This window comes from Pinus tabuliformis, chromosome 3_1 (genome assembly GCF_031772625.1).
Source record: "Pinus tabuliformis cultivar Carrire ecotype Pingquan chromosome 3_1, CPIR1, whole genome shotgun sequence".
In the NCBI taxonomy this organism is placed as follows: Eukaryota; Viridiplantae; Streptophyta; class Pinopsida; order Pinales; family Pinaceae; genus Pinus; species Pinus tabuliformis.
In genome coordinates this window covers 231,751,249-231,765,244 of record NC_142301.1, presented here as the reverse complement: position 1 = coordinate 231,765,244, position 13,996 = coordinate 231,751,249, and the positions used below count along the sequence as shown (strand labels likewise).

General features: G+C 36.7%; 1 protein-coding gene across 1 annotated transcript; it reads left to right on the top strand.

Annotated features, from left to right (window-relative positions):
- The first annotated feature begins 118 nt into the window (after positions 1 to 118).
- Positions 119 to 706, top strand: LOC149186645 (uncharacterized). The gene has a single exon (XM_089409413.1). It carries the CDS (start codon positions 119 to 121, stop codon positions 704 to 706), a length of 588 nt encoding a protein of 195 aa, XP_089265539.1.
- Positions 707 to 13,996: the final 13,290 nt, after the last annotated feature.

The following is a 13,996-nucleotide window of genomic DNA, read 5'->3' as shown; positions in this document are numbered from 1 at the left end:
TCCTCATACCATATTGACGAGAGGTTTCTTGAGGAGTCCTCATGCGAAGAAGTTTATGAAAGCATGGGATGAGACCTTGGAGTTGACACGGTTGCGCTTGCACGAGGCTGCAAGGAGGATGAAGAAATGGGCAAATAAGGACAGGTGGGATGCACACTTCAGTGTGGGAGATATGGTTCTTCTCAGGATCATCGGAGATCAATTTCAGCCACCGAAGGGGACTGCGAGATCTTTGATGAGGAAGTATGAGGGGCCATTTCGGGTGAAGAAGCGAGTGGGAGAAGTTGCCTATGAGTTGGAACTTCCACGCCACATGCATTCAAAACATCTTGTTTTCCATATCAGTCAGTTGAAGAAGTGTCGACTTGATGTAGAACATCCAGATAGGGTGGAGCCACTGAGAGGACCAACCATGATTGTTGACAGGCCAAACCTTGTTTTGGAGAAGATCTTGGATCTTCGAATGACAGGTCTTGGGAGTAACATGAGATGGGAATTCCTCATTAGATGGAAGGATGCATCAGAGGAGGATAGCTGGGAGACAAAGGACTCACTATGGAGGTGGAAGAGAAAGATTGCGAAGTACGACAGGAAGCTATGGAGGATAGCTGGATTGTCGAGGATGACAATGACTTTAGGTGGGGGAGGATGTAAAGCCCCCGAGTCATCATCGCGAGTTGGCAAGTTGGGCGTGTTTAACCGATGAGTTGGCACGAGTCGGCATGGGCACATGGTGGGCGAGATGAGCCGGTCGCGTTTAACCGGCGAGTTGGAGGGCACGCCCGAACAACGAGTTGGGCCAACTGAACGAGTTAGAGTGTTCGCACGAAGTCATGATGGAAAAATGACTAAGTGTTGGCGATGACGAGTTTATATGGGTGGGCAGTCCCACATATGGGCGCCCCACACCTAGGCCGACGCTAAAGAAGTGGCGAAGTGGCGAAATGGGAGGTCGGCTTGACGATGGGCAAAGCCCCTACCATGGACGAGCTACCATATATATTAGCGGGCGGATCGGTGGCAAAGGGGAGAACACATCTTCACATATCACACAAAGGAGTCCAAGTGTATGGGTGGACTACCCTAGTGGAGGTGTAGGAGATGCGCCCACTAGACGAGCGGAACAACGAGACAACATGAGGGCGGACAATGGCACCGCAGGGCGAGCTAAACAGAGTTAACCGCAGGCAGTGGGAAAACCAAATGGGCGAACCGCAGGTCACTGGGCGGCGGGTGAATGAGTTTCTGCAGAACGGGCGGAAGGCTGAACACGACACAGTGGTATCGGGTGAGGCGAGCTGGGCAGGGTGGCCAGGTAGGTGGTGCGCCCGCAGTGAACAACACGAGCCCGTGGGCAGGTGTGCCTGCAGCAGGCGTGCACGAGCCAGTGGGCAAGTGCGCCCGCGACACAATTGGGCGGAGTTCGGTGGAACAAAAACCTTGTACACGGTTAAACGTTGGTTGGGCAGGCTTGCACAGGGCAGCGACTGAGTCGGTGGATCGACCGAGCTGCACGAAAATCACCCGTTTGTAAAGTTTGTATAACTCGGTTGAGCCTTACTCCCGGGTAAATTTTATATAACAACAAATTTATAAAGATTACTTGCATACATTGTGTTATCTCATCTCTTGCATGGTTTATGAAGTATTAATGTATTCCACACATTAATAATATAAAATGGAGAATTATGTGAATGTTAGGTGTAGTCCAGGAAATAACTTATAAATGAAAATGTTTAAGTGTTTAGCCGGTGCCGCACGTTGCGCAACTTGTGAAAAAAGAGTTGGGGGTGTGACAGAGCAGGCTTCGAAGGAGACAACGTTTTTGTATGCAGAAAAAAACACTGCAAGCGAAAGGAGAGCAAAGGAGCCACGAAATGAAAGAAGGAAAGCTTGGGGAGAAAAGGAAATGAAGGGCGCAACAAGGGGACGCTTCTGCAAGAAAAATAAAGGAGAGTTGAGACTGGTGAAGAACGAGGCAACCAACAATGAAAAAAATGTAGACATAACAAAATCGAAATTTTGTTGAGTTGATAAATCGCAACAGAAAAGAGGAGCGATTTCAGAGAAAAGAAAGGAAAACGAAAACAGAGTGAGCAACAAAATTTTAGAGGGATTTAGGGCAGTAGATGGTAGCCCAACAACCTTAAAAATATTTCTAGAAATATGTATTTTAAAATGATATATTCCTGCTTCAAATTTCCTCTTAAGGAAAACTAATGAAATCCCCAGATCTAAATTTTGAAACCCTCGAACTGTAAATAATTTTGAATAATGTCTCTGCAAAATAGTATCAAGGCTAGATCTTACACTCCAGGGTCTAGATCTGACTTGAAATTAAACTTCGATTTTAGATCTGCACCTGAAAAAAACGAAAAGAAAAATACCCAGAACCGAGATATACAAAAATAAATAAAACTCAGAAACCCAAGTTAGAAAAAATTCCAGATCTATATAAAATTTTTACAGATCTATGCACAAAAGTTGTAGATCTATCAGATCTGAGGAGCATGAGTCCAAATATGCTCCTAAATCCGATAATCTAAGGCTCTTAATAGCCAAATCTATCAATTTTTTCACCAATATTTAAAAAGAAAGTTTGAAATTTTTAGAGAGGTACTAGTCCAAAAACATTGTGCAGATTTTTTTTTTGATCTTAAGATAAATCACAGAGCTTATATGAGGTAGGTTCTTTAGAAAATATATGCTGAGAGTTGACTGGTCCAACCAAAGACTATCCCCAAACGCTTAACAAAAAACTAGAGAGATCTCCTGCAAACAGTAGATCAACCATTAAACCAAGTAGAAAAATAGAATAACAATGAAATTATGAAGAAATAAAGATATTTGCTACTTCGATCAAAATTAAAAATGTTACCCTAGATCCACCAAACTGAATAAGATACTTGTATTCAGATTGTTCTAAAAGAGCTATTGATTGATAGTTTTCATATAATATTAAGCAGAAATTAAAACATTATTACCATAGTTTAATGAAGAGGAACACCGCCACACGTTGAAACCCCAAAGACTTTTGCATTATTTCAAAAAAGTATACAAGAAAGTTTGAGAGCTTAGTACACGATTCAAAGATTGGATGAAAAGACAGACTGACACTGACCTCTAATTTATAGATAAAATTTCCAACAACTAGTTGGTTTGATCCCTGTCAAATTAATCTCGACCGTTCATAAAGATTTAATTAATATTTAATAATCACCGTCGAAATTATTTATTTTTTTGGGAAAAATCAAATTTATCATTTAATTGATTTTTAATTAACTCAAAATTAATTATTTTGAGTTAATTTCCTTAAAAAATTGATTTTGACTTAACCACCAAAGCCCAAGGGTCCAAATTTTTTTGAAAATTTCCAGAATCTGCATCCACGCAACACACAAAATAACATAAGTAGTGTCCATCCAAATATCATCATATAATATTAAGCACATGAAATAAAAGTTCATCAACAATTTTTATTAACATGAATAGCAAATCTAATCCTAAAACATAAATGAAATGTTGAAATGACAAGGTGTAGGGTTAGAGATACAATACAAAGGATGCCCTGTGGCATCAGATGTGTTCAATATAGTGCATATTGAGCATTTGTTTGCTTTCTGGCAAATCTGTGGGTTGTTTTTTGGATGTGCCATGCCTAATCCTGCATATTGTAGGGCCTTTTCTTATCCGAAAACCGAACTGCTCTCGGCCATCAGATGTATCAAATCACTTCTTTCTGCTTTTCTGCTTTTTTCTCTTCTTCTAGGTGGGTTGTGATGTCAACAATGAGACCACTACAGATTTCCAGTCCTGATATTGAAGATGTTTGAATGAAAGATCTGAAGAATATGAATTATGCCCAATCCTATTTTGAATATACTCTATTAATGGTGATACATAAGCTTGATATTCCTTAACCAAATTCGACTTGTCCTTAGTGGGAAAAATAACCTCCTTGCCATCAGATGGGAAATGCTTCAGTGGATTGATAAATCTATGAGTTGTGACAAACCATTTGTGCTTCGATCTAACCTGAAGTCTCGCAAATTGTGCATTTCTCATCATTTGTGGCTTATCTTGAAAATTGGTCTTTCCGATTCTGGTGGCATCAATCTGGTTAGAGTGTTCAACCTTCATAGCATTGATTTCCTTGGCATGACTTTCCTCCATCGCTAACAATCTGTTCTGAAGAGAAATCTATCCAACTTCCATGTTCCTCATCATTGTGTTATGCTTTACTTGAATAATACTCATTTCCTTCTCATGATGACTCTGCATGTCGGTCCTCATAGCCTCCATCTTCTAAGCACACTTTTCAACTACGGTGGCTATGTGATCGAAGTGTTTAATTTTCATGATTTTTATCTCCTCATCACATTTTTCTAGCTAGGTGTACAAAGTTCTCACATCCTTGGTGTAATCTATTATCAATTTTTCTTGATTAAACTCCATGTTTTTTATCAGTTGCTTTAGTTCTTTAATAAGATGCTTATCATTTTCCCTTTCATTGTCAATTACTAATTTGACAACTTGTGTAATATACCTAAGGGGGATAATACGGGGTATAAATGGAGGTACCCAAGGGAATAATGTAATAATGGGATGGGTCATAGTAATAAATAAGGTGGTTAACCCGTATCATGTAAGAGACCACAAGTAGTTAGTAATAATGTAATGGATCCATGGTATTAGATAGATGGTATTGAGGGAACCATGGTAATGACCCATGATATTGTATGTATGAGGCCTATATAGAGAATAGAGACTCCCCATGGAGAGATGTCAAGGATTATTGTATGAACAGGCATATGGCTTGTGGAGTGTTCTCCTTTCTTAAGGAGTGAATGTATGGTGTTGCCCTACCTTAAAGGTTTGATCAATAAAGAAGCATTTCTATCTATTTAAATCTTGTTATTTATGGGTTTATTTGCATTGTCTTATATTTTCATATCAGATCCATAACAAGTGGTATCAGAGCTATAACAAGTCGTATCAGAGCACTTTCTTGGGCAAAAGTGGAGAATTTTTATTTTATTTTTTATTTTTAATTTTTAATTTTTTGTAGGAACTTTCGGGGGCGGCGAGTTTGCAGATCAGATATGTATGTTTTGGGGAAAATTCTGCAAAATATAATTGCAGATCTGGATTCTTGGTGAAAAAATACCCGATTTAAAAAAAAATCGGCCGAATCGGAGTCCGGATGAAGGAGATATCGCTGATCTAAAAATTAGTGGTGTTGCAGACATTTTTTCGGGGCAACGAGTTTGCAGCGCAGATCTGTACTTTCTGGTGCACAATATGAAGAATCTAATTGTAGTTTTGGATTGTTTGTGAAAAAATACCCAACTTAAAAAAAATCAGTCGAATCGGAGTCCGGATGAGGGAGATATCGCTGATTTAAAATCAACTATTTTTCAGCAATTTTTTGTGACGGCGGGATAGTTGCAGCGTGGATCGGCAATTCCAGTGTCGAGATCGGGATTTCTACCACATGGGAAGATGCAGAATGGTTGTTCCATTTCCGAAAACAAGTCATAATAGGGATTCTGAGCAATATTGACAGAATTGTGGCCATTTCAAATTTTCGTCAAGTAAGTGAATTTTTTCAAAACCCTCTTCATGGTGGTTCTATGTTTTACAGGAAAAGATAATGGTCTTACTATTGAATAATACATAAAACAAAAAAAGTCAGTATTTGCAAAAGATTGGAAGAATTTAGTGTCGCTTAGTTTCATAGATGAGGTTGCCAAATGGTGGGTCTCACTTGACCACAAGCAGTTGACCAAACTTTCAGATGCAGAATTTGAAAGAGTCCTTTTAGACAAATGGTCTCGGGCTAGAAACAAGGAGAATGAGACACGTAAGGGGTTATTTTCTACGGGTGTCTCCTTATTGTAGGTTCATGGATTGATTCAACGGGAGAAAATTGTTGTATCTATAAATACTAGTTGCAAGCATAATTTTATCAATGTTAATTTGGCAAAAAAATTACAAGTTCCAGCAAAACACATTAAAAACACACAGGTTGATGATGAGGATGTTCAAGTTTATAAGGATTTGAAACTTTCTATGGATAAGTATGTGTTGCATGGTGATTTTTATACTTCAGATATGGATAACATGGATTTTTTTTGGAATATCCTTGGATGGAATCCGTGGGTACGGTCAATATTAATGTGTAGAAGAAATTCCTGAAGCTTTGGTATAAAAAGAAGAAAATTACATTACAAGATATTTCCATCAATAAACAGGTAGAGTCCAAGGAGGCTGAAGCAGAAGATGTTCCAGGGACTGACATATCAGATGATGAGCCTTTGATGGTCGACAATCAAACACAAATAGAGGCTAAAGCATAAAAGGTTACAGGTGCTGATACATCAGATGAGGGCTCAGTGGTTGAAGTAATATTGAAAAATAAGAAACAACAACAGGCACCACAACAAATACCAGATACCCCTCAAGCTCCATTAGGTGGTGAATTAAAGAAAGATACATTGTTGGTTAACACTTCAGCATATCATCACCCACATCACCCCGCAAGAAGACAACCAACAAGATGGAAACCAATTAGCCACAAGGACAACAACCCCTGCATGACAGATAGCAAGGAGCGAAGATCCACCTACTACACATTAACACAGAAGAGCTACCACGGTCAACTTCCATCTCAAGCGAGCGAGACACCAGCGAGATCGAGGGTTCACCTTTCTCTTGGATGGCTAGATGCACGTGCATGGTACCAGTGGACTACTCTTTTGAGTAGATCTTATTATTTGTGTTATTCCCATGTTTCGGGGATGAAACATGTTAAGGGGGGTGGAATGTAATATACCTAGGGGGGATAATATGGGGTACAAAGGGAGGTACCCAAGGGAATAATGTAATAATGGGATGGGTCATAGTAATAAATAAGGTGGTTAACCCGTATCATGTAAGGGACCACAAGTAATTAGTAATAATGTAATGGGCCCATGGTATTAGATAGATGGTATTGAGGGAACCATGGTATTGTATGTATGAGGCCTATATAGAGGCTAGAGACTCCCCATGTAGAGATGTCAAGGATTATTGTATGAACAGGCATATGGCTTGTGGAGTGTTCTCTTTCCTTAAGGAGTGAATGTATGGTGTTGCCCTACCTTAAGGGTTTGATCAATAAAGAAGCATTTCTATCTATTCAAATCTTGTTATTTCTGGGTTTATTTGCATTGTCTTATATTTTCATATCAGATCCATAACAAGTGGTATCAGAGCTATAACAAGTGGTATCAGAGCTATAACAACTTGTTCCTGCTTTTCCACTATCATGGATTTGTCTTGCAACAGTACAATTGGATTCATCATGAGAATATTCACAATGCCTGCAATATGACATATTTTGATATGGAGAATTTTCTTGAAATATTTCATTGATAGTTGGGTTCTTTACAATATCACTTTCATCCTTTTGCATAGTACTAGGGGCACAAGGCGAGCCACCTTGGTCTCCATCTATCTTTAAAAGTATTGATGATGTATTGTAAAGAAGCGATAGAATCCTTAGGACAATTACAAAACCAATCCAAAGCATCACCTTCTAAAGAAAAGGAAAAGAGACGCATCTTAACATTTTCATGATTATATTGTGAAAGAAGACAATATCTGGTTATTATATGAACAACCTTGGAGAGATGCTTTCTAGCAGTGGTTGAATCACCTCTCGAGAACAAAGACAATTTATGAATGGTCTCTTCCGACATATCATGAAGAAATTTAGTAAAATGACACAAGTCAAACAAGTCATCCATGATGACTTGTTTAAAGGGAAAAGGAGGGACTAAATCGATGCTAGAGAGAGACCCTTGCTCAAGAAAATTAGGAGATCCCCAATAAGTGAGCTTCTAGTAGAAATTCTTGTAAGAAATGAAAGAAACAGAGTCGCCACTTGAGCATGAATCTTGCTCTAAGATCTAAAAGAAATTCAAAAGGTTAGTCAGGGAGAAATCAGATGGATACTAGGGAGGGTTTATTGTCTGAGGATTAATGGATGAATAAGTGGAGTCGCCGCCCAAACAGGAAACCAACCGAAATGTCCAATTGCTAAATGTGCAGATAGAGAAGATGAAAGGATTAGTGAGGTGACAAAAGATAAGGTGATGAAAAGATAAAGAAATATAACGACGCCATAAAATGTGGCGTTGATGGGATAAGAAATGATAAAAGTGTGAAAAGATGAAGATGAATATCGTAAATCCAAGGTCCAATAAATTGGTCCTCGGAAACAGCGCCAAAAAATGATGTGCTGCTTGACGGGCTAATGAATGGCGGAAAATATTAGATGATTAGAAAAATGTCATGAGGACCAAGGACATAAAAACTCCTTCCTCGACAATGGCGCCAAAAAATGTTGTCGCGCATAATGTCTAGGCACAATGACAACGACACAGATTGGGGGCTATCACACCGATCCCCAATCTCTCCATTTAAGCTGTCTTCGTACAACAGGCTAAGGGGGGTAGACCCTATGGAAATGGAATGAAGCAGAACTAGTTGGGAACCAAATAGTTCGGGAGACACAATGAAGTGACCAAATACTTGATTAATATTTAGCATGACTTATAGGATTTGATTAGATTCAAATGATTGATACAAGTGCCTTATGGAGTCAACAATCTTGATAGGAAATTTAGGACCAAGTAATTGATTAGAAGCTGCTTCTTGGATAAATAACTATCTTATATGAAATGCAGATCATAAAATTAATGTGATGCAGGAATCTTGGTCAATTTTAGTTAAATTCCTATCTAAGTTTTAACCCTTTGATCATTTTTATATTGAGCCCGATTTCGTAGTAACTGTCAGAGAGAAGATAAGGTGAATCACATTAAGGTGCGATTAACGATACCTCTCTTGAAAATCTAACATACTCGGTGCCTCCGACGCTGTAGAGAGTGGTGGCTTTGATGACTGTAAGGACACCGTTTTAAGTACTATTAAAAACAAACTTCTCAAGCAAAGATGGATGGGTACCTATCTCTCTATTGACCAAACTTAGGATTGGAAGTAAATTTTAATTATGCAGAACTAACTTAATATGCAAATGCACAAGATGATTAGAATATGAGATGAAGTTAGATTTGAGGATTATAAGCGCTTATGTCACAATCTATCAAAGCTCTTAATCACCAAAATGAAATGTTCACTTCAAGTCTAGACAAAGATTGAAAGATAAACCCCTTAAAATATCACAATTAAACCACAAGCTTACTTCAAATATTCTAGATTCTTTTAAATGCAATTATAGCTCAAAGAGAACAAAAGCTTCTTCACAAATTAATATTAGATGCTAAAAAAATACTCAATTTATGAAACAAAAGATATGTAATTTACCATAGTTCTATGAAAAAATACTTAATAATTATTTAAAAACTTCACCAAGAAATATGCAATAGTTCAAGTAATTAAACCACACTTAGAATTACTTTAACTACGAACAATCTCAATAGATGTCAAGCACAAGAAAATGCTCAAAATCTTAGCATGCAAAATACTCTAGTAATTAAATTTCAAAAATTTACATACCATGAAGAACCATGAAATTCAAATGATAAGCACTTAAAGATTCCAGAATTAAAATGATTTTTTTTAAGTGACCATATCTATAAAATTATTGCGTTCCTATAGTCAAACTTCAGAGATGATTTAAAAATTATTTAAATGTGTTTGACTATAGAGAAATTAAAATATTTTAATACCACAAAACTTCCTCCTTTAAATTTTAAAGTCCCAAATCCCCAACACAAAAAACCCCAAGAAAGAACTTTAGATTAAAAATTTAATTATTCCTTAGGCAAATTTTAGTATGCTAAGTTTGATGAAACAAATTAAATGTGGCAAATGATTTATTAAGTTTTTTAATGTGATAAATGATTAATTAAGTTTTTTAATGTGACAAATGTAAAAAACTCAAAAGACTTGATGATTTAAATTTTTAATGGGCCTAACGTCACATAAAAATTTAAAATTATAATGGGAGAGCACAAGGTTCTCTCTTGATTTAATTCTTTAGAAATATCAAAGTCACATTAAAAAATGGAAATGGAATTTTTTTTTTCAAACAAAATCAAAATATCATTAAAAAAATCGAAATCAAAACCGAAAAGAAAAGAAATGAAAAATTCGATTTCTAAAAAAATAAATTAATGTCACAAAAAATTAAAATCAAAAGTTTTTTGTTTTGTTTTTTTTTTCAAGTTTTCAAAAATAAAAAATTAAAAAAAGTGAAACAAGCAAACTCAAAAGAAAATATCGAATTATTGTTCAACAAAAAGTCTAACCCTAAACGAAACGCCACAAAAGTATTAAAATAATAAAAAAGAAAAGAGGATCGAATGCTTTGCAGATTTGACGACGTCGGTAAGGGAAAGAGCTCGGAGGAGCTCGAGGAACGCAAGGACAATAACGGGGATGAGGAGGAGAAGGAGCGATGGTATGCGGGTACGCATGAGATGGCAATGACGAGGAGGAGATGAAGCTCGAGGGATCTGCAGAATGAGAGATGCGATTGCAAAGAGGAGGATGGCAACTGCGAGGAGGAGATGAAGCTCGAGGGATCCGCAAAATGAGAGATGCGATTACAGAGAGGAGTATGGCAATGTGGGAATGATGGAGGAGTAGAAGAGATGAAAATGATGGAGGCAACTTGACTCATAGGGTTGAGCGGACTTCGATGGAGACAAATTTTTTGTATGCAGAAAAAAAAACAAGTAAAAAGGAGAGCGAAGGAGCCACGAAATTAAAGAAGGAAAGTTTGTGGGAGCAAAGGAAATGAAGGGCATAGCAAGGGGAGTCTTCTGTGAGAAGAAGAAAGGAGAGTCGAGGCTGATGAAGGACGAGGCAGCCAACAACAAAAAATAAAAAATGTAGACAAAACAAAATCAAATTTTTCTGAGGAGACAAATCACAGTAGAAAACAAGAGCAATTTGAGAGAAAAGAAAGGAAAACGCAGACAGAGGGAGAAATGAAATTTTAGAGGGCTTTAGGGTAGTAGACGGTAGCCCAAAAACCTTAAAAAATCTTTCCAGAAATTTATATTTTAAAATGATATATTCTTGCTTCAAACTTCCTCTGAGGGAAACTCATGAAATCCCAAGATCTAAATTTTGAAACCTTCGAACTGCAAATAACTTTGAATAATGTCCCTGCAAAATAGTATTGAGGCCATATTTTACCCATCTAGGGTCTAGATCTAGCTTCAAATTAAACTTCTCTTTCAGATCTGCACCTGAAAACAAACGAAAACAAAAATACCCAGAACCGAGATATAGAAAAATAAATAAAACCCCAAAAACCCAAGTTAGAAAAAATTCTAGATCTATATAAAAAATTTACAGATCTATGCACAAAGGTTATAGATGTATCAGATCTGAGGAGTATGAGTCCAACTCCGCTCCCAAATCTGATAATCTAAGGCTCTCAATAGCCAAATCTATCAAATTTTCCACAAATATTAAAAAAAAAAGTTTGAATTTTTTAGAGAGGTACTAGCCCAAAAACACCTTGTAGAAAAAATTTGATCTTAAGATAAATCACAGAGCTTATATGAGGTAGGTTTTTTAGAAAATATATGCTGAGAGTTGGATGGTCCAACCGAGGACTATCCCCAAATGCTCAACAAAAAACCAGAGAGATCTCCTACACACACTAGATCAACCATCAAACCAAGTAGAGAAATAGAACAACAATGAAATTCTGAAGAAATAGATATACCTCCTACTTCGATCAAAATTAAAAATTGATACCCTAGATCCAGCAAACTGAATAAGATACCTGTATTCAGATTATTCAAAAATAGCTATTGATTGATAGTTTTCACATAATATTAAGCATAAATTTAAACAATATTACCGTAGTTTCATGAAGAGGAACACCACCGCACATTGAAACACCAAAGACTTTTGCATTAATTCAAAAAAGTATACAAAAGAGCTTGAGAGCTTAGTACACGATTCAAAGATCGGATGCAAAGACAGACTCACATTGATCTCTAATTTATAGGTAAAATTTCCAACGACTAGTTGGCTTGATCCCTGTCAAATTAATATCGATTGTTATTAAAGATTTAATTAATATTTAATCATCACCGTCGAAATTATTTAATTTTTGAAGAAAAATTGAATTTATCATTTAATTGATTTTTAATTTACTCAAAATTAATTATTTTGAGTTAATTTCCTCAGAAAATTGACTTTGACTTAACCACCAAGGCCCAAGGGTCCAAAATTTCTTGATTTCTTCAATATTCCCTTGACGGGGGACCTTCAAAAATTAACTTCTTTAAAACCCAGGAATTTCACCTTTGGAGAAATTAATTTTACTTAGGACACAAAATTAATTAAATTTCTGGCTTAGGTTAGGATTTTAATTTAATTTTGCGAAAAAAGTTAATTAATTGACTTATGAGGGGATTAATTATTTTTCCAACCCTCTAATACTTAGCCATGATGTCTAATTATGAGGGACCATGCACTAAATAGTTTTTATATGAAGATTTTAAAATTTAATAGATGAAGGGGGAACACCCATTCGCTATAGACCCTCAAAATTTACCCATTTCTGCGACACAAAATATGATTTAGTAGACCAAGTAATCTGCAATAAAATAATCTAGCCAATTAGCTAGGATTATTCCCAAATTACTTTTACTAAGACTCAATAAAAAACACTAGAACTCACTTAATATATTGACGACAAAATCCACCCTAGCTTTTGGGGTGAGGTTGGAGGGAAAAACTTTGCCGATCATTTGTGTCTATAAACATAGATGAATCAGTGAGACAAAAAACCTCCTAAGGTAGAAATCGTCATAAAAATACTATGCTTACCTAGGTTGTTACATACATGATAGTCTTACTAAGATCATTTATATTATAACCATGCAGAAAGGGTTTACATATTTAAAAAAATTGTCGTCTTATGATGAAATCTGAAAGACACGAACACTCGAACATGATAGATCCCTTTTGCAAAAAAATGGGTGTACTGCTATGGGGTCGTTGACACAAAGTGGTCAAACCTATCATGGTTGACAATGATATTTGTGGTGCATTCTCATTATTTGAATCTGGATAGAAATATTGAGGATCTTCAACTTATTCTTCTATTGAGTCCTCACTATCCCGTTTTTCTTCACATTGATATAAACTATTAGCATTACTTCCTCTATGGAATCTATGTTTGGGGTTCCATTTTTTGCCACAATGTTTGTATAGTCATTCTTTTATTCGTTGGCCTTCCCAATTATGTTTCTTCCCTGTCTTAATTGCAGTGGAACGTATTTTTGATTTTCTATTTCTATAGTTTGGGGAATCCCTCATCTTGATTAGAATTTCTCTAATTTGGGAAGCATAATTCTTTAAAATTTATTCTCTGCATCTTTTTCTTCCCCTATTGCATCTTCCATAGTTGTAATATCATGTAGCTTTAACTCATTCTAGATGTGTACTTTTAGTTCAGTGATGTAAGATTGCACTAAACATATTCTCCATAATCTAGGTACTCTTGCAACAAGTGCTTCCCATTCTTTTTTTTTTTCCAAGGAAAAAAACGGTAACCTTTTATTAAAAATTAATGAAAAGTTACACTAGCAGATGCATTTAAGCATTCCAAAAACTGCCACATGGGCACAAGTGCTTTCACACCCCACGCAACGTTAGAAGACTAACGTGCACAAAGAATAAGAAAAGAGAAAGAGAGGAGAGAGAAGGAGAAGGGAAAAAAAAAACTGATTTCTCACATTTTTCTTCCCTTTTTCTTTTCGACCTTGCGCCACACTCCTTGAGGGGGCTCGATCGAAGCAATGACTATCTGAGTTTCTGCATTCTGTAGTCCTGTTTCTTTGTCTGAATCTGAAGTATCTGAGAGGTGATGCCTCTTGATGCCTCCCATACTTTGATCCACTCTCATCATCTCTGCCTGATTCTTCTCTGCCTGTCTTGAGTGTTGCTGTGAGTC

Bases quoted from the DNA above. Each gene is read 5' to 3' on its own strand.
- LOC149186645 (XM_089409413.1), top strand. From the start codon at position 119: ATGAAGAAATGGGCAAATAAGGACAGGTGGGATGCACACTTCAGTGTG.